A 19,046-nucleotide genomic window follows, 5' to 3' on the forward strand; every position below is an offset into this window, starting at 1 on the left:
TACATAAAGATAATGCCTAACACTTATTTGGTAATTTACTGTATTAGAAAGATTGTTAGAAATGTGAATTCTTCTTTAGTTCTTTTGGGTTATGGATTTAATTGTTAAAAGACTGATGTAAAAAACAAATAAGAAACAAGTAGCAGCTTAGTAACTGAGTTAGGAGGTCAGTATTTTAAGATTTTAGGATCTAACCTCATGCTTAAATGGTTAAAGTGCAATGATTTGACTTCAATTAAGAATTACAAATTGAAAAGAAAAAGGTTTTTAGAAATCAGTCTGTAACCATTATAGTCTAAGAGTAAGGTTAGATAATCATCTGGTTAATCATGTCCAATCACCTTTCTGGATAAATCTATAGGAAGGCCTTATTAAATCTAACACTACTTAAATATGGATATGGTAAAGGTATTGGTTATTGTGATTTGTAATTGTTAAACAAAATATTACATGTTTCCTTGTACTATTCAATTATTTAATTATTATTTATGTAACTCTGTGAAAGCTCTTAAGATTTCTGCCTAGGGAAACGGGTCACACCCTGCTAGGATTAAATCAAATTCCTCAGGTCTCTTTACCTGGGCCATAAAGCAGCAGTACAATTTATAGTCTTAAGATATTTTAGCCCAGCATATTTTAAGCTAACCTGATAATAACAGGTGAGAATTTAAATTGTTTGTTAAACTTTACATGTATTTCCTAGTCAGCTTGAAATTACCAGGAGGATAGGAATGGGGAGCTAGAGTGCTCTTTATCTGATAAGTCTCAAAAGTAGGGGCAGGGATCCTAGTCTTTTAATGAAGAAAAGGAAAAGGTTATTTGGAGCTGGAAATTATCTCCACATGTCTTTAAAAAAAGGGAAATATATTAATTTGTGGATAATAATCTTCTTTTTCTTCTGAAGTGCTCTGAGTATTGGGCCTGAAAAATTAAAATGTTACCATTCACGATTATAAATCCAGATTTGATTTGATTTAAGTCAAAATCTGTCCTGAAGGAAATAAGAACAGGGTCTGAGAGTTCTCTCCTTATCAACATTATGGTAAATTATAACCTAACATGAAAAGATATTTGTTATTTGACATTAAGGAATTTATTTGCTATGGCCCCAAGAAAGCTGTGTTTACCTCAGTTTACTGTTTGGTAAGGGGATAATAACAGAACTCACCTTCCAGGTTTGTTGTATCACATGATTGTAAAGTACTTGACACAGGGCAAATGTTACATGAATGTTAACTGTTTTTATTATCTCTTTAGTTAGATGTAATTGCCTCACACTTCATAACTTTATATGGGTTTTTAGATGTGATCAACATTCAATGGCAATGGTGATGAGATGAATAATTTTCTATGCAAGGTAATTTGGAAGCACATTCACCTGAATTGATTTGTTTCAAGTTTTAAATACATAATACCGTTTAAGCCCTAAACTTCAGGATATTGTTATATTTCTAAATTTTCTATTACATAATACATTAGCCATGTTGTTAGAAAAGCAATTCCTCTTATAATCTAGATGTTGTTAGATTAAGAACTGTACTGTTCAAAAAAAAAAATTAATGGGTTAGGAAGCTGTTAGGTCATTCAATCAGCCCTGCTGACCATATACTGTTCTAAAGCACTATAATTTAAGAAAATTATAAACTTCCACATTTTGTATATATTTAAGAGGAAGTTTCACCTAAAATTACTTGGCTATCACTTATGAAAATTATAAGGTTGTTAACTAAGTTACCTGGAGTTGTTTTAATCAAGCATTTACATAAGAATTTTAAAAAATTAATACTGTAGGAATTCCAACTGATCAAATGGGAATCCTTGCACAAAATGGGGGTATAGTTTTCAAGCCTGGTTATGTTAATATATAACACATATGATAATATATGTCCATATATGTAAATTTGGGGTTTTTTCCCCCCAGGGGTTTAAGTGAACTATCACATATTTACTATCTATGTGAGATTCCAGAATGTAATTATTTTCTTAATTTCTAGTGATAACATTTAAAGACAAAGGGAAGAAAATGATATTGAGTAAATGTAATGAAAAGACTGGAGAAATGAAAGGAAATAAACATTCATATACTATCTGGTATATGCAAGGGCAGCTAGGTGGCGTAGTGGATAGAGTTACCCTGCCTGGGGTCAGAAAGACTCATCTTTGTGAGTTCCAATCTGGCCTCAGACATTTACTAGCTGTGTGTCACGGCAAGTCATTTAACCCTGTTTACCTCAGTTTTCTCATCTGTAAAATGAGCTGGAGAAGGAAATGGCAAACTACTCAGCATTTCTACCAAGAAAACCCAAAATGGGGGCATGAAGAGTCAGACATGACTGAATAACAACAGACCAACCAGAAGAAAATTCTCTCTCAAAATAGGAAAATATCCTTTGCTATAAGATATCAAGTACTAGGCAGTGTATTTCTCTAATAGTTCAATCAAACTGCACGGGTTATTGCTGGAGGTTAAAGTTTGTCCTGGATTCTGATGAACATAACTGAAAATTTTCGAAGTCTCGCTAACATTCAAAAGTTTAAAGGTATTCTGAGAAATGCATAAAATGTCTAATGAATTGCTTTATGCCTTGTAATAATTCCTGAAATAGCTTCAATAACTAGGCATGCTCTGTGGGTTCCTGCGCTATTAAAACTAGGTCAGAGGTAAAAATTCATGGCAAGGGGTATCCATCCAGTGGAGGTGGGGGGGAGAAACAACTCTCACAGGATACACAAAGGCAGCCTAGCTAATGATGACATCGTTCTGGAAATCCCCAGCACAGGGGTAGCAACAAGGATCGAAGGGTTTTAAGTGTAAGATGTGGCACACATAGTAGGAATGCAAAAACAAAAACCCCAAAACTTGATCACTATAATAAATGAATGTTATAAATACAAAGTAATAACCCAGGAATAGTTCACGAAAAAGACAAAGAAACATGAAGTAGGGGAGGGGCAGGCTAGTTACTTACGTTTATTCCTCATAATGACTGTAGGAAGCGAGGAAGTGTCATGGGCCTGAAGGCTTCCTTTGTGTTGCTAGAAGAAGAAATAACAGAATTCAGTTTGATTAAAAGAGAAAGGAGAGAAAACTATCTGTCTGGGCTTTGTGGAGTGGCAAATTTCACGATGACTATCAACCAAGTAGATTAATCCTCAGGAATCCTATTTTTTTGGAATTCACAATGAACATTTTCAGCAGTCCAATACAACAAAAAGAACATAAGCAGACACTGATGAAAACAACACAACTGTCACCATCCCTGGGCAAAAGTGTGCTCACAACTAAAGAGAGCATGCCTTTTTATCCCTGAGTATCAGTATGGTAGGTAGGGGGTTCAGTGGATAGAACACCAGGCCTGGAGTCAGGAAGACGGGAGTTCAAATCCAGCCTCAGACACTTACTAGCTGTGTGCCCCTGGACAAGCCATTTAACTCTGTTTGCCTCAGTTTCCTCATCTGTAAAACGAGGCAGAGAAGGAAATGGAATTGGGTAAGTTACTTAACCTCTCTAGGACTCAGTTTCCTTATCTGTAAAATGAGAGGATTGAAGTAGATGACCTCTAAGGTTCCTTCTGACTCTACATTTATGATTCTATGAGCCTTTTTTAGGTGTCTTCTATCTATGTGATCATTTCCTAGGAAAATTTAACAGTAACTGTAACATAGACAGGTCAAGCACTGATTAAATGCCTTAGGTATGAATCACCACATAGTGTTGCTGCTGCTTCTGGGGGATGGGGAAAAGAAGGGTATAGGTAACTATACAGTGCTTTCTTACAAGGAGATAATTATATAAGTAAATATAATATGAACAGAACTACAAGAAACATTAACTCACAAACACCACCAAAATATACCACCCTGCACCAAATAAAATAAGCATATGTTACCTTGTGAGAAGCAGTATAACACAGTGGACCAAGAGCTGGTGATGGAACCAGGAATATCTTTAACCTCCTAATGATCTAGGCAAGTCTCTAAGACTATAAATTGCAGAGAAGGTAATGACCTGCATTGGTAGAGGGAGTTTTCTCATCTTGGAGTTCCCTATGTCAATGAAACTCCAGGTCCAGTCCCTATGCCTCAGCTCCTCTGTTGGCCTTGTTCATGCATTTATTTATAGGCCATGCACAGTGCTAGTAGTAGTTTGAGGCACCACCAGATATACAGTATTTTCTTTCTCTTCTTAACATGACCTAAGCAATTTGTTCTCTAAGGAGGAGATCCCATTACAAATTAGAGGGATCCTAAGCCACTCTCAGAAGTCCAAAGCACCTGATTTCTACTGGATCTTTCCTGACAGTGGACAGCATATGAAGAGTACCAACAGCAGAGAAGCTGAGTATATAAACGAAAAACAAAACAAATCTATTTGACCCTCTCAGGAAGAATATTAAACACAAAGATACATATGTCTAAAATTTAAAGATTTTTAGAGCATGTTTTTTTTCTTTTCTTTTTCAAAAGCTAAAACAATTCTGTTTAAATCAGACAATCAAGTTAAAGAACTGATTTACCTTTTTGGGCAGTAATTTAAAAACAAGTGATGCCTTCTCACATCCTGCCTCCTCTCCCCAAAGAAAAAACAAATAGCCTTCTTTCGTAACTGTTTTTGTGATATGACTGAATTGAGTCCTATCTTTGAGTCAAAAATGTCTTACCTTCATTTTGACCTTTGCACAAGAAGCCAGACTTTCTCTACAGCCTTTGTGGACAAAAGCACCGCAATCTGAAAGGAAAACAGGATCCAAGGTCACAAAGAATAATAATAATAATAAAAAGCTCACAGGTTCACAGATCAATGCTTTCTATCACAAAGCTGCTCACATATATATTCCTAAATGAAATCTCCCACACTTTAGAGTCCTATGCTTTCAGCAATCCTCAAACTGTAGTTGCAGATTGTATCCTTTGGATACACTGTCTCTTCCAGGGATTAGTCATATCATGTCACAAAACTGTGAGAAACCAGAGCAGAAGGAACTCCCAATCAACAAAGATTACAAGTCTGCAGCATTACAGACAAGAAGTTGAAGAAGTGCCCAATTCTAAAGGCCAAAGATTCTGTGCTCAACTCAGATGTCTAGAGAATCAAATGGAGAGTCCCAAACAAAGAAGATGCAGACAAAGAAGGAAACAAAATAAAATACCTATAATTTGCATTACTGTGGCAAAGGCCTTACAATCTATCTTCAGGTATCCTTATGACTTGGCTTCCAGGCAAACACCCAAAGAGGAGCCCTCAATTCATCACACACTTTAAGAAAGTAACTCAGAAAAGTGAGAGCTTCTTAGTTAGCAAAGAGTAGACTGCCATTTACAAGGGAACAATTTTGATTTTTCGTTTTATTTCTTAGTCTCTGTTTACACATGAAGATTTCATTTCTGTTCCTTGGAGGAATCATCAGCTGTTGCTCTTGCTGTGATGTCATCAACAGCATTATGAAAAAAAGGGCAGAAGAACAGGCAGACACAGCAGACACAGATAAAGCTTCATCCCTGGGGACACACTTCCTAAGTATCTCTCACAAAAGAGAAACATATTCAGGAAATCAATAACAGACACTGATCATTAAGCAATGGTTTCCAACTGATCTCAGAGGAGCAAGTTTATTCACCAATTATGCTCAAGATGTTAAATGACCTCAGCAAGCTATTTTCTTCTTGGGGGTGGGGACACATGAGATGGAGAAAGAAAAAGTATGCTTGCCAGATTTCAGCCCCAGAATCTGACCTCTTCCTGTCCCTGATGTTACTTTTGCAAATATATTTGTAAAACCAGCTTAATGTAGTATACAGATATGGGATTACAGGTGTGGCAAACTGAACTTTAGACTTGGTTCTTCCAGTCATTATGTGATGGTAGGCAAATCACCCTCTCTAGACTTCAGTTTTCTCATCTATAAAATAAGAGATTTGATTAGATTTTCTCAGAGGTCCCTTTCAACTTTACAATTCTATGACTCTACTTACAAGTCTTTTTTTTGCTGGGTTTACACTAAGACAATCTATTATGTCAGAGAGTAAAATTCTCAAGCAATTTCACTGAACTGAGATAAACAATGAGTATTTAAAATGAGTTTTTAACTTCCTTTTATGTTATCTGGATAAACACTACAATAAACTGGTACTCTAAAGCAGAGCCGTCAAGCATGTGGCCTATACCACTCTCAAGTGCAGCCCAAACTAGATTAAAATGTAATTGGGATATAGTTAACAACATAAAAAAATACAATCAAACACAGATATTACATTTTAAAACTAAATCAATATGCAGCCCACAGGGATACTGCTGTATGGATTAGTGTCCCCTGTTTCTTTTTGGGTTGTGTTCTTCAAGGAATGTGGTAGACTCAGTAGCCATTAAGCACAATGACTTAGGGAACTTTGGGCTGAGAATACCAATCTATCAGTAGTCAGACAAAACCCATCATAAATCCCCATACTTTTCAATACTATTCTTTATTAGGTAGGGTCATATCAGATAGGCTGGGGGGAGAAGATGCTTTTTGGAGGGCATCTTGCTTCTTCTAAGTCTGTCAGGGTCTCCTCAGACGCAGAATCACTACCTCATAGACCACCCAGAATCTGAGCAAGAATCCTTTTCAAAATAGAGGATCATAATAGAACTAGAAGGTACGTAAGAGGTCATCTAGTCAAACTTCATTTTATAGATGGGGCACAGTTATCTGGTCTTTGAAGACCTAAATTGGGAGGGAGCTCACCTTTCTCCCCAAGTTTCACTTTTGAATAATGTTGTTTGGAAATTTCTCCTTAGATGTAATTCAAATTTGTTATCTTGGCAATTGCTACACATTGCTTTTAGTTTTGCCCTTTGGAGTCATGTGGAACTCATCTAATTCCTCTTCCATGAAACAACCCTTGAAAATGCTTATCGTGTCCCTCTCCAGTTTTATCTTCTCTAGGTTACACATCTCCAGTTCTTTTAACTGATCCTAAGATGACTTGACCTTGAGGGCCTTCAACATTCTGGTTACCTTCTCTGAACACTCTCCAGCTTACTGACATCCTTCCTAAAAGGCAGAACTGAACAAGACACTCCAGATATGGTCTCACCAGAGCAAAGTACAGTGAACTATTACTGGAATACTATCTTAATGCAGCCTAAGATCCCATTAGGCCTCTTGGTTAACATATCACATTGTTCTATCAAGCCTGCAGGCTACTAAAACCTCTCCAAACAGCTTCTCCACCTCCCCCTCCCCCAGAAGCAACTAATGTATTATCACAAGTATCTTACTTGAAGTTTGCTGTTGCTAAAGGGTTACAAAGGGTCATAGTAAAGTGGCCACATCAAACCAAAAAAAAAAAAAATCCATCAAGGTAAAGGATTGAAGCTGTTACCTGGTGACCCAAACTCAAATTAAGCCCGTTTGACCAACTAAATACTAATTCTGGGACTTCAGTAAGAAATCTTTCAGAAGTCCTTCCTCAGTAGATTCAAGATGTTAGGATATAAAGCATTGACTAATCAGTGAGGTAACTTGTATATATAGTTTAATAATTTAAAGAGCACTGAAAATAGTTAATAACCACAGTTAACGGAAAGTAGGCTGAACTTAAGAGTTTTCTGACTACCTCTCAGTCGAAGGGGATACACATATTAACGAGGATTTCCATAGGAAATGTTTCTTCCTTTATTTATTTATTTTGTGAGTATACTGAAGAGACAAAGTAATGATTTCTACATCAAGGCGGGGTGGGGAACAACCCAGAGACAGGAACAAGACATGCATCGTGGTGGTTTGAACTTCCACCTCTGCAGGCAAACCTAAGCCAAAAGACCCCAAACCTTTTAGTCTGTGGTCTTCTTTAGTGGGTCAAAAGCAAAACCTCAGATGGGTATGGATAACTTTGTTTTTGCTGTATTCTCCTTCAGAGACCTAATATGCTGATTGGCACCCAGGAGCTCCACAGTGGACTCTGTTTATTAACATACTGTACTCCAATACAATTCTCTGACCACTTTCTAGGTAAAAGATGGAATAGATACACTCATTTCCTAAGTTATGAACAACCATCATGTGAATATCTTGTTTGCACAAATGCCTGGGAAGGGAAAGGAAAAAGCATTTATACGGTGCCTACTCCATGTGAGGAACTTTGCTAAGTGCTTTAAAAGTTGATTTCTCATTTGATGGTTGGTTGCACACTACCTCTTCCACTCTCCAAAATTCTCTCAGCCTCCCTTTTCTCCCTACTCTTTGGGTCTTCTTAGCCCTGTAACACACAGGGATCAATACCACCCAGAGGGCTGATGTGGGGAATTGTATGATGCAATATTTTTGTTCTATAACAATTTCTTTCTTCCAATGGGCCTTATGCAGTGATGCTCCTTATCCCCTTTTCTGTCTTCTATAGCTCAGTTCTTTTCACCTCAGATAAGCCCTCTCTAGGACATATCCCATTAATGCCTTTTCCACTTCTCTTTCCAACCCTCTCTCAGTTATCTCAGATATATTAATTACTGTTAATTTCACAGAATAATCTTAATCGCAGCTGGCAACTGTAAGATTAGTATTAATAACTCCGGGAAAATTACACTTACAATAATTTAGGGAAAAATTATGAGCTTGAAGGGAAATATGACATAAAGAATGAGTGCCATCAACTTCTAAAATTCTTCAAATGATCTACAGTAGAAGTCTCCCCTTTTAAAAGCATCTTAGAACTTTTAAGTAAATCTCTTCTTCAAATTCTAATATATAAGTAAACAAGCAATAAATTTTGTCTTATTATTTTCTTTAATTACTGATGTTTGCAATTTGTATCATTCTCTATTATTTCACACCACAAGTGTATAATATTTCAACTACACTATGAACTTTGTAGACTTTTATGGGCTAGCCTGGGAATTTAATCACTATTTAGCATTGTTTCTGTGGGAAAATAGGTTCCAAGTTTCAAACAACCAATTTACAAATGGATATTTAGAATACAACCAGTTTCTAGGCTGGGAACTGCATGTACTTTCTTTCAGGGCTATTTCCAATGCTCCGCTGCAATCCATCTGGCAAAGCTGCTTTGTGAGGTGGAAAATTATCACTTTAACAGACAGTTTCAGCAACATTCAAAATCCTCAGTTAGGGGTATAAAGTAGCCTGATGAATCTGAACTGTGACACCAACTGATTGAGCACAAAAAGCAAGGATGTTAAGAAGATATTTTAAACAAACTGAAATATTCCCATTAAATTGCTTTTCTAACTAAACTAAGACTCTCTCATGGAGCTCCCATTTAAAGAAATTCACTGGCCTGTTGCTATACTGTGATCACAAGTCTCATTTAAATAAATAGTGGAAATGGAGTCTGCTCAAAGACACTCAAGCACCCACTTGAAAAGCACTCAACTTGTTCCCAAGTTGTCCTGTGCCCAACTCTGATGGGCAGTTTTAGTGCTCTATGTGGGTGATGTAAAAATATCAACTTCATTGACATCGGGGTCATGTGGTTGAAATCCCATACTCTATTGTGGGGGAAAAAAAAGACAACAGGCAAGAACAAAATAATTACAGACAAGTCTAAACCATTTTCATGTCCCTTGCCACAACCATAGTTGAGTTTTCAAAAAAGATCAAAGGAAAGTTGACTGGCCAACTATTTCAGATTTCCTAATAGAAGTAAGCAACATGCGTTTGTCTTCCAAAGGCCTTCTCAAGTAGTGTCTCAAAACAGTGGTTTATGGAAATAGAACCGCCCCCCCCACCGCCCAGCAATCCATTCCTCTTCCTTCCATTCCTCCATGAAGAAATATAAGGGAGAACATACAGTATTTTTGACAACATATTTTTAATCTTCCTGTCATAAAAAGCTTTAGTGAATATTACAGATCAAGTGTTGCTATTGTTCTCCAGAAAAAAAAAACAGCTAAAACCAACTTAGATCTTATTAGGAAATAATCAACTCTGTAGAGATAATACAAGACTTAGGTTAAGATGCACAGAAATTATACAGTGAAATCAGAACTAAGGGGGTTCTCATGAGTCACACATTCAGTCAGAACCCTGAGGTGAGAAGTGTTTTCCCATCCTTCAGGGGTCAATATCTGACTGAGTCAGTTTAGATCACAGTCCTCTACAATGGGTATGGTGAAGTCTTGCCACTGTTAGTGCTGTTAACCAATTTGGGCATTAGAGTCTACTTTTAATACAGTTTTTTGTTTCCGCTGCTTCTGGAGGACAATGCAAGGATGGAAATATACAACTTCCCCTCTCTTTCCTGTCATGCCCAAGGAAACACAAATAAACAAAATGAATCCAATCCAGGATAAATAGTATAAAGCCAACAGAAATATATTTTCTAAAAGGCTTCCTGCAATTCATTGTTTTAATATTATGGGAAGTGAGCAAGATTGCCCAAGTTTGGTTTGATATAGTGCAGATGCAGAGATATGAAAGAAGTTCCTGGTAGTGAGTGCAAATCATTTCAGCTGAAGTGCCTAAGCATTTTTCTGAGATGCACATGGAAATAAATATTAAAAGAGAATTCAAGCAGATCTCATTTAATAAAATTTACTTTACTGCTTTGGTCAGAAATTTGAAGAGCTCTTCTCCTAGGTTCCAATTACCTAAATAACAAGCTTCCTCTCTTTGGAATCAGTTAAATGTATCTTGTTCTGATGCATAAGTAATACATTCTCAATTCCAGGAATTCTCTATCCAGGGAGCTGCTTTCCTTTACCAGAAAAAAAAAAAGCAAAACCCAACCAAATACAAGCCCCTCTATTTTCTGGATTTTAGCAAGTTAATTTTTAATCTAGAGAACCAATGGATCACAAAAGAATTCAGAAGCTGTTCACACAACATATAATAAATCAGGTGTAACCAGAGGATCATTTTATTTCTGCTAAAGCAAACAACACAGGAACTACCGGGAAAGAATGCAGCTGATCCACTGGTCTGTAGCCCACAACATGTTTTCCAAATGTAGAATACTTCAGGGCAGTGAGAAAGAACAGCCAATGTGACTCAAGGTAAGTTTTAAGCAGTGTAGAATTAAAGAAATGGACAATTTTTCCTTGGTCACCAAATTTTAAAGCAAGATTAGTCTTGACTCAAGCAAAGCTTCTTCCTTCAAGTCTGTTCTCTAGGTCTTTTGCCAAATTAAAATGTTATGGATCAGCTTTTCTGACATGCATTATATTTTTGCTTCCTTTGTTCTTCATAGATAACTTCACAAGCAGTGGATTCTAATTCCTTAGTTTAAAGAATCGTGTTCCCCTTTGTATGGTTGTGTAGCCCAGGGCTCTTCTCTTCTTTCACTATATACCCTCTCTTTCACAGTACTCTATCAGCTTTCATGGGTTTAATTATTTTTATAAAGATGACTCACAGTTCTACTTATCTAGCCCTCAATTCTTTCCTAAGGTCTAGTCTTGCAACACTGAATATGTGCTGGACATAACCACCTTGATGTCCTACAGGCATCTCAAACTCAACTATGTTCAAAGAACCCACTCCTCTTCCTGGTTTCCCTATTTCTCTGGAGGACACCACCATCCTTCTGGACATCCGTGACTTCTCTCTCTCACCCAAGAACCTCACCATCTGACCATAACTGTCAAGTCTGTTCAATTTTACATCCACACCATCCCTTCACCTCTGCCCTCTTCTCTCCATTAACATAGTCACTACACCAGTTCAGTTCTTCATCAGTTTTCGTCTGTGCTATTGTGATAGCATCTTAATTGGCTCTCCTGCATGGAACATGCTAACTTGACATTTCTAAAGCACAGGTGTGAAAATGTAAACCCTTTCCTTAAGACTCTTCAGTGATGCCCTGTGGCCACTAGGATAAGAAACAAACTCTTTGGTTTGGCATTTAAGGCTCTTCATAATCTGGCTTTCTATCTTTCTAGACTGATTTCACAAGATGAACCCCCCCGCCCCCATGCATTTTATATTCAAGCCAACCAACTTCTATGCTGTTCCCTGGAAAAAAATATTCTATGTCTCTTCTCAAAGCTTTTATATAAGCTATCCTTCTTTCTTCCCCATAACCTCTCCTCCTCCAACATGAATACTCTGTCTCACATTTAAGAATCATTACTTTCTTTCAAGACACAGTTTGATTGCCACTTTTCACATGAATTCTATATTGGTGTCCCTAGTTGTGAGTGCTTTTTCTTTCCCTGACCAAACTGCTTTTTATTTACTTCACATATATTTTGTACTTCCCTCTTCCTTCCTCCCTCTCTCCCTGTATCCCCCCCACACACACCTGTATATGTATGTATGTGTATGGACAGATAGACATATATATATATATATATATATATATATATAATGTATATATACACACACACACATATATATGTGCATGTATGGGTGTAAATTTATGTATGCATATGTATACATACACATGCTCCTTATGAGTCAGGACTGTTTCATTTATGTCTGTCCTTAGCACACAGCATGGTACAAATAGTAGGTATTAATAAATACTTACTGAATTAAAGTATTAAAGTTAGAGGCCATCTACATTTAACTCACAGCTTAAAAAGAATACTATACAATATATGTAACATTTGGTTATCCGGAATTTACTTGGAGACTTTCAGCAAGGAGGAATTCTGCTACCTCTTAAGGCAACCCATTCTACTTTAGGATGGTCCTGATTTCCTTAAGACAAGACAAAATTTACCTCTTTGCAATTTTGTTCCACTGTTCCTAGACCTAACCTTAGGTTTTTAAAAACATGACTGCCCTTCAGACATTTGAGTACAGTTACCCTGACATTTCATGCCTTTCCTCTTTTCCAGGTCAACACCCTTATTTCCTTCAACCAGCTCTTCCCTGGTAATGACTTGAGGTCTTTCACTTTTCTGGTTGTCCTCCTCTGGATACTCTCCAGTTCATCAACATTTTTCTTAAAATGTGGCACCCAAAACTGAACACGACATTCCAGGTGTGACCTGATTAGATAAGATAACAGAAAGCCCCAAGTCCTGGATGATGTTCCTTCTCTTAATGATGCCAAAAATAACATCAGTCTCTCCTGCTGATTCACATAATCACAGTTTCAGTGGTGGAAGGTCCTTGTTGACCACTTAGTCAAATCCACACCCAAACAAGACCCTCCTTAGTGATATATCTGGAAGGTGATTCTTTAGCCTTTATTTAATAACTTCAAAGAGAGGGGAAGGATCGAGCCTCTTCCACAGCTGCCCATTCCATGTCTGGATAGCACTAAGTGTTAGGAAGTTCTCTCCTGTATCAAGTCTAATTCTTTGCCCTGAGACCAAACAAAGTAAGTCTAATTTCTCTTCATAGTTCAAGGTTCTTGAAATAGCTAAAGATGGCTATCATGTGCCTTCCTAAATCTTCTCCTGTTTGGGCTTAATACCCCTAGTCCCTTCAACTAATCCTTATATGACATGGCCTTCTGGTTGTCTTCCTCTGGAAATCTCAGCTTATTAATGCCATTCCTAAAATATGATGCACATAATAGAATACAATACCCCAAATGTGGCTTGACCAGGGAAGAGCACAGTAGAACTTTCACCCTTTTCTTCCTATAAGCTATGAGTCGCCCACCGCAATCTCAGGAAGCATTAGTTTTCCTGGCTGCCATTTATTATACTATTGACTCATACTGACTTGCAGTAAACCAAAACTCCAAAATCTTTTTCAGATAAACTGTTGTTGTTTTTTTTAACTATGTTTCTCTCATCTTTTACTTATGAGAATATTTTTTTAGACTTATGTATAAGACCATATTGATACCTACAAATTTTCTTTTTCGAGTTAATCCGCCATTCTATTGGCATGATTCTGATTCTGTCATCCAGTGTTAGCCATAAAACTGATAAGCATACCCTCTTTGTCTCCCTCCAAATCAATGATAAAATGTGACACTGCACAGAGCTAAGCACAGATCCTTGGGGCATTTCAACTTCCTTTCAAGTTGACACTGAATGGTTTCTATTCCAACACCTTCATTTTACAGATGAATAAACTGAGGCTAAGAGGTTAAGTGACTTGCCCAAGGTTACACAGTGGCAGACCTGGGATTCAAATCCAGGTTAGTTGACCCTAAGCCCTGGATTCTTTCCACTATGTCACACAATTGTCTAATGTGTAGCTAAAATTTAGGTAAACTATACTTAAAGCAATACTTGATCTACTGGTAAAGCAACCCCATTCTCAAAGTAAAGTCTTTTTTAAGCTGTTCTTGAAAAGCCACGTCTACTTTCTTTGATAAACGCTTTCCTTTAAAGATATTCATTAGCCATCCTTTTAATAATGTATTCTGGTTGTACTTGGTTCCTATTTATTTCTAGTTTCTGTGATTACAACCATTCCCACACAAGCTAAGATTGTGGTCTCGCTTTGGCCCTATGAAGATCAAAAGGGAACAAGAAATTATTTTTCATTAAAAACAAACAAACAAACATCTATTGCTCTTCTAAGAATTTATACTCAATTAAAGTAGCTGAATTCTTTGGGAAGAGAGATGCTATATGCAGCATTATATTACTGTCATCAGGATCAGGCAAATGAGTTGAATGCATGAATTTAGCATTAGGCCCTAGAAATTCACAAAATGGGGCTATGCTAATTCAAAAGAGAAACTATTTTTTTTTTAACCCACAACAAATCATTTCCCCAGGAGGTAAATGGGCAATTGAAAGAAGAGTCAGTTTCTTGAGAATCTCAGGAAGATTTTGAGCACAGTGAAGGGAATGAGGGGAGGTACGACAGAGTGAGTGATCCACAATTACTCACATTTTCCACTTCCTGCCAGGATAACACAGACAGTGCTCCATACAAACAAACTTACTGCTGGCTCAGTTCTTCAGAAAGCTAGGAGAATCAGGCCAATTACTTCTGTCCCTTTGGGAAGACTACTGTTTATTCTTCCTTTCTTCTCATGTTTTGATCCCCTACCCCCCTTCTTTTCTCCTTTCATTTTTACAAGAAGCACATCACATGGTCATTCAAAGACCCTTCAGCTACTCTCACCACTGTCTCTAGGGAGTCTTGTGACTTTGAGTGATACGGGAAGGACTGCACTCCAATGGATAACTAAATTTTATTTTCTAAACTACAGGTAAATTAACATAGAGATTCACAGGGCCTATTAAACTGTCACCTTTTAACTTGTCTGATGCCTTTTAGTTTCAATTTCAACATCCTGTACTTTATTTCCTTTCTCTGGTTAACCAGGGTAAATGAGATGAACTATGTTTTTAAATCTTTATTAAACTGTTACTATAACTATAAGCCAGAGAACAACTGGGAGAGGATGCATATACTAACCTAAAATAAACAGATAAGGCTGGTAATAAAGCATTATTTTTGATTTATTGAATCTTAGAATTCTCTTGGGTCACTTTTTTTTTTTTTGAGGCAATCGGGGTTAAGTGACTTGCCCAGGATCACACAGCTAGTCTATGACTGGATTTGAACTCTGGTCCTCCAGACTCCAGGGCTGGTACTTAGATCACTTATTATGAAAGCTGCATAACCACAGTTAATCAATAGCCTTATGTCATTAAAGTTGTCACAAAAGAAACAGGGCATTGGAAAATCACGTTCTTAAGACTAAAGTCTTAGGGGCAGGTAGGAGGTGCAGTGGATGGAGCACTGGTCCTGGAGTCAGGAGGACCAAAGTTCAAATTCAGCCATAGACTAGCTGTGTGATCCTGGGCAAGTCACTTAACTCTGCCTCCAAAACCTCCCCCCAAAACAAACAAACAAAAAAAACCCCTAAAGCCTTAAAACACAATTTGCCTAGTTTTTCCCTGCCATAGGATTGTAGGACTCAAAGCTAGAAGTAATCCTTAAGAAACCGAGGAGAGGAAGTCAAACATAGAGGAAAGAGTATTGGCGTCAGAAGACCTTGTTTTAAGTTCTGGTTCTGCTACTTACTAGCCATTTATCCTTGCTCTGTCACTAAACCTCTGAGCTTGAGTCTATAAAATGAGGATGGATTTCAGAGTTGGAAGGCCCTCAAGAACCATATAATCTTACTTATTCCTGAAAAAGAATTTCTTCTACTACATGCCCAACCAGTACTCATCCACTTTTGCCTGAATACCTCTAAAGAAAGGGAAGAGACTAGTGCCTGAGGCAGATATTCTGGGACAGCTCATATGGTCAGCAGGAAGTTTTAACTCACATAAGACCTAAATCTGTCTCTTTATGACTTTCATCCAGCTCTAAAGTCTGTCCTTTGGTATCAAGTAGAAGAAATCTAACACATCTTCCAGGTGACAGCTTTCCATATATTTGAAGAAGGTTATCATGTCCCTCCGAGGTCTGGTCTTCTACAGGATGAATATCCCCAGTTCCTTAAATAATCTTTACATGGCATGAACTCAAGGTATTATAATCATGACACTACCTGATAGGGTTTCCGTAAGTAAAATAAACTGAAAACTAATTAGTATTATACAAATGTGTACTATTAATTCTTATTATGATAAGCATTATACAACCTGCACCCTTGGTTCCCAAGAAGGTGCTCTGGCATCCTTGGGTACCATGAAAATCTGCATGGGTTACTATGGATTCTCTTCTGGGAACTCTGCTATTCCTTGCTACAAACAGCAAGTGATCAACCCAGCCAAAAGATCATAGTTCTAAGAGCTGGAATGGACCTCAACAGTCATTTAGGTCTAATCTACTCATTTTGCAGATGAGAAAACTGAAGCCTCTTTGGGCACAGAGCTCAAGTTGTACTCCCTTTTGGGACTGAACAGCATGGACTTTTTATTTATGTTGGGTTTTTTTTTTTTAACAAGACAATATGCCAATGAAAAACAAACATGGAAACCAGAGAAAGACATTACAGTACATCCCCTAGACCCTAACCATTCATTGTTACTATTTAATTACACTGTATTTATCCAGGAGATGGGCTGGAAAAGCCCCACAGAAGTCTAACTTTTTTTAGAAACAGTGAAATATCCTGAAGCCTGGGAAAGAAGGTAGAAAAATGAAAGGGCTAAATAATGGCTATCCAAGAAGTTCACCATTTATCATATATCATTGATCATTTAGCAGAAATTTACTTAGTATGTCATACTGAGGTACCATATAAATATTTTGAGGTAATCTAATCTAGATCAATGTCTGGTATTCAGGGGGTAAAGCAAAATCCATATATTTTTACTAAGAAATGACATACATCCAAAGTAATGCCTGTCATCTTTAAATTAATAACTAGGAATTCTGCCTGAAAACAAGAGCTTTACATACATGACTTCATTTGATGATAACAACAATCCAGTGAGGTGGGTATTACAAGTATTATTATCCAATAAAATAAGGCAAGAGAAGTGACTTCCCCAAGGTCACTAGATGATCCTCAAGGTCTCTTTCAGCTATAACCCTCTACAAGTCTGAGTAAGTGTTCAGACCAGAATTTTAACTAAGGCTTTCTCATTTCAAATGTAAACGTCTTTCCATGATACCATATCAACTTTTTAAGAGCTCTGAACCAAGAACTTTGAAATCATAATAAAGCAAATCAGTTACCTCTATCAATAAATAAAATGGTTCTTCTGAATGTGGACTGCTTTTTATCCTGAGTCAAAGATGGCCTCCTTCCACGGTCCTAATTTGTTATAACATTTAACTCTCTCTTAAACTATGTGTTATAGCATAAAGGGAGCTGAGAAGAATAAGTGCAAAGAGGAGGGAGATAAGGAGAAATCAAGCCTAATGTATCTTGAAAGAGGCTTGCTACAACCTCCCTCCCTGGATCTATAGAGAGCTCACATCATAATGCAAAAATGAAACTTGGTAGAATTCACCCCCATTCCTTCTTCTAAACATGCTAACAGTAGTCACATCAAGAGCAGCATCAGTGTATTAACTCTTCTCAATGCTACTTTCAAGTTGACTGTTGAGCTTCTAGTGCTAATATCGTTTAGAAAAAAATGACCTCTTGCTTTCTATTTTATTCCAATCCTAACTGGAACTTTTAATTTAGCTATCACGGTATCTTACGCTTGTGCCAATGAATTAAGATCCCATCCACCAAAATCGCCAATGGACCACAAACTGAAAACCAGTTTCAGGCCACTGGGTAAAGTCCACAGGGACCAACTGTGCCTGGATAATGCTTCTTTGTATCTCTTACAGTTCCCAGCACCAGTAGATGGCACTTCAATATGCATCTTTTAATGGACTTTCACTTCAACTGCTTGAGCCCCCACTGTGGCTAAATTTTAAGGTAAATTTAATCTGTTTGCAGCCACCCAAATCCCACTCTCATAGACAGCTACAATTTTAGCCCTTAGTAAAAATAACAAAACTTGAGACCAACTTATCTGTTTTCCTATAAGGCCAAAAAAAGGCACATAAAGAGAAATAACTAAACCTAAGTTTCCAAAGATCATATGTTCCAGAAACCTTCAGCTCTGCATAGATGCTGTAGTTATATTATCAATCTCATATTGTAGCATCTCTTTACCGAAGAATGAATATCTACATCCATTGCTTACCTCAGACAACCAGCTTGGTTTTCAAGTCTGGTATTAGCTGGTGATATCAAAGATAGCAAAAAGTAAATAACAGACATTTTTTAGTTGTAAGTCCTACTGGAATATGAGCTCTAAAATGAAATCTATGTTGTCTTTGCCCCAGTTAGCCAGCAAAGTCTCTTCTTTCCTCTGATAAAATTTTTTTTTCAGGAGAAGTAAGGAAGACTTAATATCTTAGTGTATCATCTAAATACCTGGAATCACTCAGCAGTCAATCTTAGCTTAAAGGCAGGTTTTAATACACAACAGGAAGACAATATGGTGCACACATGCTTAAGGTATTATTAGAATTAACAAACTAGCTGGCTGTTACCATTTGCTGACGATAAATTAGTAGAAATGTGTAGTCTTTCTTTTAAAGTTATCAAAGGAACAATTAGAATACATAGCTGCATCTAAGAAAATAAAGTATAAAGGGCTAAATCTTCACTTACATAATTTCTGAATAGATAAGAAACCAAAACAGGACACCTCCAAGAAGCCTTCCTCCCCAGGGGATCTCCCTCATGCAAGGTCATTTCAGAAAGAGAAG

At 37.2% G+C, this 19,046-nt stretch overlaps 1 protein-coding gene across 2 annotated transcripts in view; it reads right to left on the reverse strand.

Moving 5' to 3' along the window:
• The window catches only part of AKAP13 (A-kinase anchoring protein 13), a 123,020-nt gene that overhangs the window by 34,590 nt on the left and 69,384 nt on the right, over positions 1-19,046 (reverse strand). For both annotated transcript variants that reach the window (XM_027851554.1, XM_027851555.1), the window contains 2 exons: positions 4,662-4,729; positions 2,970-3,036 (listed from right to left, as the gene is read on the reverse strand). In XM_027851554.1, the coding sequence (XP_027707355.1) occupies positions 2,970-3,036; positions 4,662-4,729 (135 nt within the window). The remainder of the gene's footprint in view (positions 1-2,969; positions 3,037-4,661; positions 4,730-19,046) is intronic.

This window comes from Vombatus ursinus, unplaced genomic scaffold (assembly GCF_900497805.2).
Source record: "Vombatus ursinus unplaced genomic scaffold, bare-nosed wombat genome assembly UNPS02009205.1, whole genome shotgun sequence".
NCBI classification, from domain to species: Eukaryota; Metazoa; Chordata; class Mammalia; order Diprotodontia; family Vombatidae; genus Vombatus; species Vombatus ursinus.